At 41.7% G+C, this 14953-nt stretch overlaps 1 protein-coding gene across 4 annotated transcripts in view; it reads left to right on the top strand.

Moving 5' to 3' along the window:
- Window positions 1–14953, top strand: part of LOC146267930 (cadherin-23-like) — an 81753-nt gene that overhangs the window by 32072 nt on the left and 34728 nt on the right. For all 4 annotated transcript variants that reach the window (XM_084667091.1, XM_084667092.1, XM_084667089.1 and 1 more), the window contains exons 16-21: window positions 4587–4811; window positions 4975–5144; window positions 5266–5403; window positions 5644–5763; window positions 7094–7271; window positions 7930–8141. In XM_084667091.1, the coding sequence (XP_084523217.1) occupies window positions 4587–4811; window positions 4975–5144; window positions 5266–5403; window positions 5644–5763; window positions 7094–7271; window positions 7930–8141 (1043 nt within the window). The remainder of the gene's footprint in view (window positions 1–4586; window positions 4812–4974; window positions 5145–5265; window positions 5404–5643; window positions 5764–7093; window positions 7272–7929; window positions 8142–14953) is intronic.

The raw sequence follows: 14953 nt of genomic DNA, 5'->3' as shown, positions 1-14953 counted from the left end.
CATCACATTTAAAATGTTGTGGCCCCCCCCCCCCCCCTTTGGCAGCAATAACTTCAACCAGACGCTTCCTGTAGCTGCAGATCGGTCTGGCACATCGATCAGGACTTGGCCCATTCTTCTTTACAAAACTGCTGTAGTTCAGTCAGATTCCTGGGATGTCTGGCATGAATCGCTATTTTGAGGTCATGCCACAGCATCTCAATGGGGTTCAAGTCTGGACTTTGACTTGGCCACTCCAGAACGTGTATTTTGTTCTTCTGAAACCATTCTGAAGTTGATTTACTTTGTTTGTTTTGGATCATTGTCTTGTTGCAGCATCCATCCTATTTTTAGCTTCAACTGTCTGACAGACGGCCTCAGGTTTTCCTGCAAAACATCCTGATAAACTTTTGAATTCATTTTTCCATTAATGATTGCAAGTTGTCCAGGCCCTGAGGCAGCAAAACAGCGCCAAACCATGATGCACCCTCCACCATGCTTCACGGTGGGGATGAGGTGTTGATGTTGGTGAGCTGTTCCATTTTTCCTCCACACATGACGTTGTGTGTTCCTCCCAAACAATTCAACTTTGGTTTCATCAGTCCACAAAATATTTTGCCAAAACATCTGTTGAGTGTCCAAGTGCCTTTTTGCGAATATTAAACGAGCAACAATGTTTTTTTTAGACAGCAGTGGCTTCCTCCGTGGAGTCCTCCCATGAAAACCATTCTTGGCCATTGTTTTACATATAGTTGATGTGTGCACAGAGATATTGGACTGTGCCAGTGATTAATAAGTGTAAGTCTTTAGCAGACACTCTAGGGTTCTTTCTTACCTCTCTGAGTATTCTGCGCTAAACACTTGGCGTCATCTTTGGTGGACGGCCACTCCTTGGGAGATAAGCAACAGTGCCGAACTCTCTCCATTTGTAGACAACTTCTCTGACTGTCGATTGATGAACATCCAGACTTTTAGAGATGGTTTCGTATCCTTTCCCAGCTTTATACAGATCAACAATTCTTGATCGCAGGTCTTCAGACAGCTCTTTTGAGCGAACCAGGGTGCACATCAGACAATGCTTCTCATCAAGACAATTCTTACTAGGTGTGTGTTTTATAGTGGGCAGGGCAGCTTTAAGCCACTCATCAGTGATTGGGCACACACCTGACTTAAATTGTTTGGTAAAAATTGGTTTCTGTTGCTCTTTAAGTCTCCTTATGCTGGGGACACACTACAGGATAATTGGGCCAATTTTGCCCCTTCTGACAATCCTAGGTAACGTCCCGATTATCTTGAGGGTTCTACAGATTATCTTATCAAATGTTCCCTTGGTGTGAGGTGTGTCAAGAGTGACCGAATCTGCTCGGAAGGACGTCGGAGGCGCCCCAATCGCAAATCCTAAATATTCAACATGTTGAATATTTGCGATCAGAAATCCTGATGTGTGGGGGGAACCCCAACGACATACGCCGAGTTTATCACATGAAACAAAACAATATCCAATCAGAAAGCAAGCTGAGAGAAGACGGAAGCATAACACATGGAGTCACGGCGCAGCACAAAGTTAAATGGAATTTATTTTTGGCAAACCCTATTCTTTTTTTCCGTGAATTTTCTGTGAAAATCATTCCAAACACAATCATCGCAATTTCTTCCTGCATATCGTCCGCCATGCTTATTCATAAATCTCGACAGATTTGGCGAGATCTCTTGTGTCAACAGTCGGGACACTGGTTGGAAATCTGTTTGTGTGGTGTGCTGTCTTTGTCAAATCATGGCACACCACACACTGTAGGAGCAAAATGGCGTGTGTGGTCTATCACAGTTTGAAAATCTTAAAAGATTACAAAAATTGTTTAGTGTGTCCCCAGCATTAGGCAGAGGGTTCAGTTACTTATTCCTCCCCCTTCTGTCGTTGTTTGCATGCTATCCTCATTAAAATATTAAAACCTATAAATGTTTGGGTGGTTTTAGTTAAAGCAGACAGTTTTTTCATCTGTGTGATTTTGACAACGATCTGGGGTCTCATTTATAAAACTGTGCGTAGGATTCTTACTAAAAGTGTACGTACGCCCAAAAGCCTAAAATGGCGTACGCACACAAAAATTCAGATTTATAAAACCGTGCGTACGCACACCTGTACGCACAGGTGCCCTTTATAAATCACAGATTACCCACAAGTGTGCGTACGTGAATCAGCATTGTACCCCGCCCTGAACACGCCCATTTTTAACCATAAAAAGTCAATGCAAAGCACTATATGAATGCTAATCTAGTATCTCATCATGACCCTGGCATACGATTGTTCTCTACGGTGAATCATAGCGCATGACAACTTCTCAGACACTGTTAGCCTATTGGTGGAGCCCGAAAACTCAGAAAATGTGGTGGCCGGTAGATCACCAATTTAAAAAAAAAACTGTGCGAGTGGCGTCAACTGTGGCAGCGATACTGCAAGTCGAGATACAACTTGAAAACAAAAGCGTTTTGTTATGAACAGTAATCTATTAAAGTCTGGACTGATAACGAGGACGTAGAGTGTAGCGATTAAGTGCCGCCGCTCCCATGACGCGCACTACGCGCTGTGCGTAGGGCACCGAATCTTGGGGGGGCACCAAAAAATTGCCAACTGAACAATCATCATAGTTATAATAATTATAATGCCAATATTATTTCAGTATAGAAATATTAGGCACCTTTTAGGCATGTATATCACAACATAGGCAGAACAAGAGATATATTTAATTGCTCAAAAAAAGTTACGATGGTGCCCCCCCCCCAAAAAAAATTAACTTCCCAAGCTCGCCGTGGGTGCCCTTTCCTATATCAGTGGCCTGACGAACTTTGACAGTAGGCTAGGTCAACTATTCGAAAATTGCCTCAAAAAGACAAGAGGAGTCAGGGGCAGAAAAAAGAAAGAGAAAGAAACTGCGAGATGATGCCCATGCATCACTTTCAGGTAAGTCAATGTTTATTCATTGTTAAATATGGGAAATGTGCTGCTAATTTAATGGTTAGCCTATGCATACACCTCGAACTAGCTGACGTTATTGCTAATGTTAGCACACTCAAATATGTTAGGTGCAAGCTAAATTGAGATTTTACTGTTAAACATTATCTATACATTTTACAAGTAACTGACGCCAGCTAGCTGTTACTTTACTTTAAATTCTATGATGCTTTTATATTAAATGTATCAAATAGTTTTAAAATGAGTATTAAAGGTGGAGAGCTCCTTGGCTGCTTTCAGTTGTAAATGTTTTGGAAAAACAGGCTAAGAAATGCAAGGGTGGGGCTGAAAAATTAAGAGACAAAAATACATCAACTTTACTAGACAAGGTTTTACCAATTGAAAATCGGCTGTTTATTTTACATGAAGCTCAAAAAACTATTTTGCGCTGAAATAAAAATAAAGGCCAACGCTTGCGCGTGTTGCGCGCTCGCATTAAGTCGGGAACTCCATAACTAGCATCATCAAACACAGAATGTGGATGCATTGGCAGCAGGGTTGCCAGGTCTGTGTGACAAAACTAGCCCAATTATAATTGGCCAAATTGTGACAAAACTAGCCCAATGGCCAATCAAAACCATCCCAATATCAGAACTCAAAATATGCCCCTGCTAAACCATATACACTGCTTTTGAAGTCCAACAGCATTGCTTTCATTGCCAAATCTATTGTAATATCTACAAAGTAACACCAAATGTTTAGTATGCCAGCATTAAAACCAGTTTTTAGAAGATTTTCTCAGAAGACTGAGTGCATTAGGCACGTCTACACACGCACAGTGCGTGTGTGCCTGTGTGCGTGCCCCATGTCCATGTGTGTATGTGCTGATCTAGAGTCAGTTTGGTAGGATTTGGGCATAAATAAATTATTTCATTTAAAATATAAATTTCTAGTTAAAGATATTAATGTAATTTGCATGCAAAATATGTCTACCCGAACCAGCGGACAAAAAAATCAACCCGCGTCAACACTTCAAAAGTAGCCCAATTCCGCGGGAAAACCGCAGACCTGGCAACACTGATTGGCATGGCAGCTGTGGTGGCGTATACGGGGCCGGTTCTGGGGGGCCGGTTCTGGATCAAAGTCCAGGGCCTATTTTTACTCCCAGTCCGTCCCTGCCAAGCCCTGATCAACCACCCTCAACCAGCTGTTTATGGACAGATACACAGCAGAGAACCACCACCTCTCAATAGGTGTTACATTGTGATGCTGCTGTTGTGTTAGGCTATTGGTATTGAGGTATATGTATAGTAATACAAAGTTAACTCGCAAAAACTATCGTTTTTTTTCGGAGGGTGGGGGTGGGGGCATCATAAAGGAATTATGCTTAGGGCACCAAAATGGTTAGCAGCGGCACTGTAGCGATTGCACAGGAGCTTGACAAGCTTTATAAATGAGACCCCAGATCACATTTGATTTGATGAGGTGATTTTATGCAGAAATAGATACTTTTTCATACCACTGTATCTCAATACTACCTTAGTACTGCCTCATTACTATCTCAGTTCGCCCTCAGTACCACATCACTACTGTCTCAGTACAACCAAGGTACTATCATGGTACTATTTTAGAACAAATCCTCCCTCCCGTCTGACAGCGAGGCTGACCGTGAACATACTAGATGTGAACGATAACGCCCCAAGGTTCCGCCCTTTCGGGGTGACCAACTTCTCAGAGAGCATTCTGGAAGGGGCCCAGGCCGGTACCACCCTGCTGTCTGTGTCTGCCGTGGACCCAGACAAGGGCCCCAATGGCCAGATCATCTACCAGCTGCTGCACCTGCCCCGAGGGGACTACATCAGGCTGGAGGACCCATCCACTGGTAGGCCACTGCGATTACACTTCCCCCAGTTTATTTAGGCTGAATTAATGTACTCTATGGGGGACAATTTATTTTCCCATATAAGAGCACAGCTACACACATACTCATACTGTGTGCCCTTGGTAGTCCCCCTCCCCCAGTGACAGTTGTATTGTTGCTACAGGTAAGATTGTGGCCAACCGGACTGTGGACTTTGAGCAGGTCCAGTGGCTGAACTTCACTGTGCAAGCTACAGATCACGGAAGCCCACCTAGGTTTGTTGAGCTCCCCGTCTACCTGAGGATAGTGGATGTCAACGACAACAATCCAGTCTTCAAACAGCCCTCGTACCAGGTACACTCAATCCATACCAAAAATAAACATCCCACCAATGACAGTACCGTACACTCAATGCCAGAAAAATGCCAGAAAGCAGTATATCTGTGTTGATGTGTGTACTCTTGCCCCTGTGCAGAAGCCTGTGTTTGAGAACGTGGACCTGGGTACCATCATAGTGAGAGTGAGTGCCTCAGATGCAGACTCTGGACTCTTCTCTGTCATTGAGTACAGCCTTGTGGATGGAGAGGGCAAGTTTGGCATAACTCCTTCCACTGTAAGTTTAACACACATACACTTACTCTACTGTTTTTTTTTACCTGCCAAATTGACTAATCTATGTTGTTTATGGCACAGATTATTACATTTACATCTAATCATTTAGTAGACGCTCTTATCCAGAGCGATTTACATACCGGTAACCTTCAGATTACTAGCCGGATTCCCTAACTGCTCAGCCACCTGACTCCAAATGATGATGACATCCCCTTCATCCTCCTCCTTCTTTCTCTGCCAGGGAGACATCTATATCCTTTCACCACTGGACAGAGAAACTAAGGACCACTACACCCTGACAGCCATTGCCAGGGACAACCCTGGAGGAAGCCCCAACAACCGACGGGAAAACTCAGTGCAGGTAGGAATAACCTTGCACTCACACCGACAGCGACAAAGTGACTGGACGGCATTCATTTTAATGGTCACTAGGTTACAGTGAGCGACATGGTGTGATGAGTATCTGGCTACAAAGTGGCCAGGACTTGACAACAACAAAAAAGTTTAGGAAAGTACAAAGGAGCAGCAACTGACTCAAATTACGGTCAGAGGGTCAAAGACGCACAAACTGCGCTGTGAAGCGCGTGTCCTTCCTATTCTCCGACATGCACTCTCACAATCACTGCTGATAGACGGCCTGTCTTGTACAGCCCTATTTCTGATATCGTGGTGGCAGAAATTTAGCCACGACAAAATCAACATAGGGGAAACACTACAGGGTTTTTGAGAAAACATATTTTTCCCAACCTGGCAGGAACCTAGATTTATGAAGTGACTGAGCTTTCTTTTTTTACCTGGCTTTTTCAGTTCCCCCTGGCATGTTTTTCCCATTTATTGTATTATTTTTTAATCATCTTATTCTCCTTCCACAACAATAAATTGTGGTTTAGGGTTGTCTCCATGAAAACAACCTTGGTACACGTACTTGTGTTTGAGAAAGAGCATGCGCGACAACTGAAAACAGCACTTTTTAATGCACGGTCTGATCATGCGCTTATTTAGATTAAAACCTAGTGTAGCCTATTAGCTTACTTCTTGGTCACACAGTAACTTACAAACCTAACACATATGAGCAGTCCACCGGGAATTCTCCCGATGGCCACTCCGGGTCTATTAGTAAATGAGCAATATTTTAGGGGGTGCTATGGGGGTGCTTTGGTCTTTCTTGGGGGTGCTGAAGCACCTGCTAGCCCCTCCCTAGCGCCGCCCATGTATAAGCGGGATAATGCCCTTCGAAGTGTCCAATATCAGCTGATAATGGACTCCGCTACGCGTCGGACGTTTCACACCTCCGCATCGTGCATTATCAAATGATATTGGACACCTCGTTGGGCATTATCCCTTACATATAGTCCACATTTTAGCCCACTTCCTCAAAACTATGTCAGCAATGCCCAAAACTGACTACATTTCGTTGCCTTATACCTGTACTTGTGTAATGACAATAAAGTTGAATCTAATCTAATCAAAAGCTAGCTGCAACTTGCAGTGCAAGAAAGGATAGCGACAAAGCTACTGTGCGACAGTGTGAGGGCAGGATTATGAGACATGGAGACACAGATAGAAGTCAGGACATGAGGAAATACTGATAGGATTCAGGATATGGGGAGACACAGGTAAACAACTCCCTAAACATGAGGAAACATGAAAACAAACTAAGTTCAGCCCCTCCTTTATTCTCATGTCTGCAGGTTCTGGTGACAGTCATGGACGTGAATGATTTCCGCCCTCGGTTCTCCAAGGCAGTCTTCAGCACCAGCGTGTTTGAGAACGAGCCCAGCGGCACGTCAGTCATTACTCTGAGCGCCACAGACCTGGATGAGGGAGAGAATGGCCTGCTCACCTACAGTCTGCAGGGGCCTGGCGCCGGTAAGAACCACCTGTAAACCACCCCTGACCCTGTAGACCATGGTTGGGCAAAGAAGAAACATCAAAATGTATTTAAAAAAAACGTTTTTTACTGTATCAAAATGAACTACAAAATATAGCAGCTACATCATGTATCAAAATAAACTATTGTGTTTTAGTATTAAAAGTATTTTGATAAAAAATATGAACCCTATCAAATACAAATAACAAAATCCTCTTTTTTATTTGAAATACATGTATCATGAATACTGCCCATCCCTGCTGTAGACCAGCTTTGACCACCTGTGTAACCTGTAGAGCACCTGTTGACCAGCCCTGAGACCACCATAGACCACCTTAGACTGTTTGTAGACCATACCTGACCACCTGTAGGCCACCCTAGACCAGCTGTAGACCACGCCAGAATTTTTGAAGATCAGCCCTAACCACCAGTAGACCACCCCTGTCTAACCTGTCGATTGACCTAATCACCTGGAGACCAACCATGACCACGTGGAGACCAACCCAGACCACCTGTCTAACCTATTTAACCTGCTCGCCCTTAAAAAAGCGTCACACTATCTAAAGTCAGCAAATAACATCACACCCTTGATCACCCCTCCCTCTCTTTCTCCTCTTTCTCTCCCTCCTTCTTCATCCCTGTCTCTCCGCTTCCCAGACGCATTCTCTCTGGACCCAGATTCAGGCCTGGTGCGCTCCCTGCGTCTGCTGCAATCGTTTGAGCGTTTTAACCTGACTGTGGTGGCGACTGACCACGGCCTCCCCCCTCTCTGGGGCACTGCCGCTCTCCACATCATTGTCATTGATGTGAATGACAACAGACCAGTCTTCGTCAGGCCCACCAATGGCACCATCATGCACATCATGGAGGTCTGTCTCTTACTTATCTGTACGTCTTCAGGCTGTTGTTACACTTCAGCCTAAATCACTCATGGTGAACTGCAGCCTCAGTGTTAAGTAGCCCCAGTATTGAGTAGTCCCAGTGAATCTTGCAGACCCAGTGTTAGTAAATCCCAGTGTTGAGCATCCCCAGTGTTGATCAGCTCCAGTGTTGAGCAGCCCTAATGTTGAGTAGCCTCAGTGTAGAGGAATTACAGTGGATCTTGCAATCCCAGTATTAAGCAGACCCAGCTTTGAAGAGTCCCAGTGTTAAACAGTCCCTGTGCACCCTGCAGACCCAGTGTTACTGGGTAACAAGTATACCCTGTATATAAAGATAGACAACAGGACAGCTCCCCAAAAGTGAAGCCAAAACATCTTGATCGCCTGGTGGCTTGCAGTATATACGCCATATGTCCCGCCCCCTCCATGTTAGAGGATGGGACAAACAAAAAGTCCACGTTTCAAAGATGATTTCTGTCATTTTAGGTAGTTATCTGATCAGTTTGTTTTTTTATTTGTTATTTGACGATATAAAAAGGGAGTGAGTGTCATGATTGACATCTGCTTTGAGTGAAGTAGTCACAAAGGACTGTGTGATGCATTGCAAACTTCCTGTTGCTAACATATTGGATGTATGTGCTAACCATAGACTGTGGTGTTAACCTAGCTAAAGCATAGTCTTATGGGCTAAAGATGATTTGGCTGTCATGTTTATTGTCAATTATAATGAAAACTAGAGAGGGTAGAATTTCTGTGGAAATTGTGTCAGCTTGTCAGCTTGTGTCAGTTGCAGCCAGTTCACCTTCAAACCTATTTTTTATACTAATATCAAACATTCAGATAATTTTCATGAGTACCGTATTTTTCGGAAATAAAGCCGCGCGGCTTGTTGCCCAGTTTTTCTTGTGGTTGTGCGGCTTATATTTAGAAGCGGCTTATAGCCCGTTTTTTGAACAAAACAGAAACAGTGGTTTTCAAACTTTTTTTCGGTGACCCACATTTACAAAATAACAAACCATCGCGACCCAAATTATATGCAATGGGGTGTTTGCAAATACACCATTTTCATATCGTTATGATTTATTTGTTCATTTTTTAACTAGGGCTGTCAAACGATTAAAATATTTAATTGCGATTAATCGCATTAATGTCATAGTTAACTTGCAATGAATTGCACATTTTTGTATTTTCTAAATGTCCATTGATTTCTTTATATCTAATTATTTTTTCTCATTTTGATGCTCTTATCAACATGGAAAAGTGGATCGGAATGGGAATGCTTAGTGAAAAGTTTTTTTTTGTTATTGAAAACAACATTGCAATCGCCTGGCTTTGACGGGGGCAGAGAATTTGCATCAGCTGTGTGTTTGGCCATCAAGTGGTATTACTTGTACATTTTCCATTCAGAATTCTGTAGGCATCCATTTCGGCGTCTCGCGCTCGCCATCCACTCAAAACGTAACGTTAGCCTACTACTCTAGCCGGCTCGCAAGCCCAAACAAGTGTGTGCGGCGTGCCTGTTGTTTTGTTTCCGGTCTAGCCAGATCCGGTGTGGTGTTTTTCTAACGTCAGTGTTGCTGCAAAACTATGTGAAAAAAACTACAAAGTTTGCTTGGCCAAAAAGAATGTTAATCGTGCACTAAAAAAAATGACGCAGTTAAAATGGGTTTGCGTTAACGCTGTTAATAACGCGTTAAACTGACAGCACTAGTTTTAACAGAATAATTCGTTCTAATTGTCATAAGTAATAATATACGCCACCACAGCTGCCCTGCTAATGCATGCACAGTCTGTGTTTGATGTGATGCTAGTTTGGAAAGAAAAATCAGTACTTCCACCCTTGATGTTGGGCCTTTATTTGAGCGCAGAATAGTTTTTTGAGCTTTATGTAAAATAAACATAGCCGTTTTTTCATTGGTAAAACATTGTCTAGTGAAGGTGATGTCTTTTTGTCAAAATTTTTCAGGATATCTGCAGGTTTTTGGGATATCTGTACTTAACTTTACTACTTATATTTCTGTTTATTTTTACTTCGCTACAACCTTCGTTACTCGTTACAAAATCAAATCATCTTTAGAATTTTTTTTTTATCATGAGTGTAATGAGACCAACGTCGGGGACTGTGGTAGAACACAGACTGCAAGCAGGTTTGGCGAATCAGTGGTCCTAGTGCATGTTAATGCACCATTGACCGTTCGCAAAAGCCCCACCCCCTTAGTTACTGTTGCTACGTCTTTTGAACTTGTTCATGCACAGCAGTGTCTGTCAGTGTCAGTGATTCTTTTTGGAGTAATATCCCCGCGATATCGTCCAGATCAAGGTAAAATGGACTGCAATATGCAGTGGAAGGATATATCCAAAACATTAAGACCAACAACGAAGGGGACAGAACAATAATCGAAGCAAAAGCATACAGGTCTCAATACAAAAATGAGAAACCCCACAACCTCTTCATTAAATGCCACCAGCACAACCTTGTAGACTAGTCATGTTTTTTCACCGCTGGGTAAGATCTGTATATAATATTTCAAGCTAGCTAATAACCTACAAAGATTATATTATTCTTTATTCCATCTCTGGCGAGGTATCTAGCTAGCTAGGATGGTCTTAAGTACAGTACAGTAACGTAGCAGTGTGGCGCAAGATAGCTGCTAGTAACGTTATTGTTCAAGGGATGTGTGTGCATGTTGCTGAAAGTGGGCAGACTCCACCGGCTGTTGCCAGTATGGGACCAAAGAAGAATCCAGCCATGGAAGATCTTGAAGAAATCAAGAAATCGTTGGATTTTCTTTCTGGGGAAACCTCGGCTATCCGACTCCAGCAGAAGTCCATTTTGGACTTGGTAGAAGAGGTGAAGGCTTTGCGGCTTCTTAACAAGGAAAAGGATAAACGGATTGCTGTTCTGGAGAACCAAGTGGCAAATTTGGAACAGTGTACCAGGATGAACGATGTAATCATCACTGGATTGCGAGTCAAGCCCCGTTCTTTTGCCGGCACGATGGCAGGGCCCTGTCCGACTCGTGATCCAAAAGCCTGGCGTAACTGAATCCACGGAGGAACAGGTGGCCTCTTTCCTCTTGTCCAAGGGGATAAGGCTGGACTGTGACACCGTGGAAGCGTGACACCTGCTCCCGAGAAGAAATAACAACGACAAAACAGACAAGTCATTATTATGCGATTTAGTAACCGGCGACACAAATCTGCTCTCCTAAAACTGGGCGGGTTGCTAAAAGGGTCAGATGTTTTCATTAACGAGCCAGAAGCCAAGAACGCTGATTGCGAGGAAGCCCAGTTCCCAGTTTTCCCAGGTTTTTCCCAGAATCACAAGACCCAGCAGGATCACACTTAACCAGTGGTGTATAAAGTACCCAAAATCCATACTTGAGTAAAAGTAAAGATACCTTACTGGAAAATGACTCAAGTAAAAGTAACCTTTTAGAATACTACTTGAGTAAAAGTCTTTAAGTATCTGATCTTTACTGTACTTAAGTATCAAAAGTAATTTTCTGATATTAAATGTACTTAAGTATTGAAAGTACAAGTGAATGCTGTTAATAAAAAAGCAAAGGGTCAGAATTTTTAGAATTATGAAGTTTATTCCGACTAGAATGAGCATACCTATAAACTGGGCCTTATTTGAACACAATAGGCAATACTAAATTAAAGCAGCACCGAAAGTAACAACCCAGTCATTACTTATAACTGAAAAATGTTTTGTTCATCTTCTAAAGATGGTATGCATAAGGCACAACCTGAGAGCAATAACCTGACGATCTGATACAAAGCCATAGCATTACATCAGGATCCTCAGTTTAACAAGCAAGTTATCAGTACAGTGACTGTGAAATACTTTCAGCAACATGCACACACATCCCTTGAACAATATCGTTACTAGCAGCTATCTTGCTCCACACTTCTACGTTACTGTACTGTACTTTAGATTGTCTCCATCCTAGCTAGCACTAGCTAGGTTTATGATTGTTAGAGTTAAGTAGATCTATATTAAAGTCACCACAGATGAAAAAGACCTTCTGAGATGTAACTGTATATGTTTGCCCAAACCATTTTCTAAATAGGTCCAGATTAGAACCAGGAGCTCTGTATATACAACTAACAATGTTTTTAGTTTTTACTTCGCCAGAGATGGAATAAAGAATAATAATAATCTTTGTAGGTTATTAGCTAGCTTGAAATATCATATACAGATCTTACCCAGCGGTGAAAGAACATGACTACTGTACAGTCTACAAGGTTGTGCTGGTGGCATTAAATGAAGAGGTTGTGGGGTTTCTAATTTTTTGATTGGGACCTGTATGGTTTTGCTTCGATTATTGTTGTGTCCCCTTCGTTGTTGGTCTTAATGTTTTGGATATATCCTTCCACTGCATATTGCAGTCCATTTTGCCTTGATCTGGAGGATATCGCAAAGATATTACTCCAAAAAGAATCACTGACACTGACAGACAGTGTTGTGCATGAACAAGTTCAAAAGACGTAGCAACAGTAACTAAGGGCACTGGGCTTTTGCAAACGGTCATAGCGCATTAACATGCGCTTGGCCCACTGATTCGCCAAACCTGCTTGCAGTCTGTGTTCTACCACAGTCCTCGACGTTTGGTCTCCTCAAACTCATGATTATTATTATCTTTTCTAAAGATGATTTGATTTTGTAACGAGTAACGAAGGTTTCAGAGGAAATGTATTGGAGTAAAAGTATCCGTTTTCTTTGCAAAATGTAGCGACGTTAAAGTAAACAGAAATATAAGTAGTAAAGTACAGTACAGATATCCAAAAAAACGACTTAAGTACAGTAACGAAGTATTTCTACTTTGTTACAATACAACACTGCACTTAACACATTAATAGATCATATATTTACTAATATATTAGATAACAATACAATAAGTGGATTAATAATTCAGCATATTAGTGACCATCCACCAGTCTTTGTAGTTTGTGACAATTTCTATATGAAAAATAAGGAGAAAATTAAGCAGCGGCTTAAGAGTAAGAACAGAAGAATCAATCAAATCATTCAAAGATGAATTATTGAAACATAATTGGGAGTCAGGATTACAAGAAGAGGATATTGACAAAGTATATGAAAATGTTCTGAATATCTTTAAATTGTTGTATGACAAAAACTGTCCATTAAAAATGTTCTCTCATAAAGACAAATACTCAGAAGCTCCATGGATCACAGAGATTGCAAAATGCCTGTAAAAAAATATTTCATAAAGAATAGATCATTGGAGGTAGAGAATAAATATGAAAAATATTAGAATAAATTAACTGTATTTTACGAATAGCTAAACAGGATTACTACAGTAAATTATTAGATAGAAATAAGAAAAATATGAAAGGGATTTGGAATGTATTAAATAATATTATCAAGAAAAGGTTATTATCAAGCTATTTGTGGCGGGGTAGGGATTGTTTCATGTCGGGGGGTTCAAAATAATTATTTTGTTAATAATTTGTTATACAGAACTTTATTATATTAAATATTCATCTAAAATGATTCACACCTTTACAAAATCAACAAAAATAATTTCTGCATATGCAAGTAGCAAAGCTAGTGTAAAATAACTATTTAACTGTTCGGCTCCATGACGCCGGGTAAGTAGCTAGCTCCTGAGACTTCTCACCAAAAGATCAAAGGGGAACCTTTGATTAAGACATGTTCGTAGGTATCTAGCGAAAAGCCAGAACTTTCCTAGATCTTTAGCTGCGGCACTAATGCTGAAGGCTCGCTGATATAGCTGTCTGTCTTACAAGAACGATGTATGTATGCATCGTTGCTAACGTGGGCTGACGTTGTGACTATGTATGTGAGAGAGACGCAACGCGGAGGGTGAGCAGGGAAAAGAATTGCAGCTGAATGAAAACGCTGCGTGTTTTAACCTAAATAGTGAAAAACATTTTTTTTACCAAATGCAACATGTGGAGGCTGGTGTGGATTCTGGCGCACCGCCACAAATTAGTCTATGTGTGGGAAACACTGGTATTCTAAAAGGTTACTTTTACTTGTCATTTTCCAGTAAGGTATCTGTACTTTTAATCAAGTATGGCTTTTGGGTACTTTATACTAGCCTGGCTGCCAGCCCAACTTAGCCCCGCCCACAAAAAAATTTGGTCGGGAAGTTGGTTCTGGGATTGCTAGTTTTGGGAAAAAGTATGTCCGAACAGGAGCTGTGCGGGCCAATCAAATTGTCTGTGCGGGCTTTATACTAGACCCCGAAGCCATTAGTTTTGAGAATAATGGCTGGCTGATGAAGTTATTGGCTTGCTAGCCAGCTCAGCTCAAAACCTAAACCTAAATGGCTGCTGCAGCCGCCAAAATGATAATAGCTACAAATGGCTGAAGCTGCCACTTCATGTCCGTCCGTCCGTCCCCCCCGCCGAAACAAAGTTCTAACCGAACAGGTTAATGTAATAGTCTAATGTAATATTGGACATATTTTCGTTCCATTTCCCCTAGAGCAATAAGGTTACACTACTTAGAGACCTTACACTCATAAAGTATGTTTTAAATGGCATAAATGCTGCCAATTAATAATTAATGTAACAAATTAATGTAAAGGACCAATTATTTGTTTGTAAACATTCGGGATGCGCGCGCAGCATGGTGGCAGAAAACAGGGAAAAATTGCCTTTATAACGGCTCGAGAATTACACAGATTATACAAATAGTTTGATTTAAAAAGACCAAAAAGGTAGAGGAGGACAGACTTTAAGAGATAAAGCGATTCCCCATTGATCTGTCACATCAGAATTTTTATTTTGGGGCACGAAAGTCT

Source organism: Hypomesus nipponensis, chromosome 11, assembly GCF_054491055.1.
Source record: "Hypomesus nipponensis isolate SF chromosome 11, ASM5449105v1, whole genome shotgun sequence".
In the NCBI taxonomy this organism is placed as follows: Eukaryota; Metazoa; Chordata; class Actinopteri; order Osmeriformes; family Osmeridae; genus Hypomesus; species Hypomesus nipponensis.
This window is presented reverse-complemented; position numbering and strand designations above follow the sequence as displayed.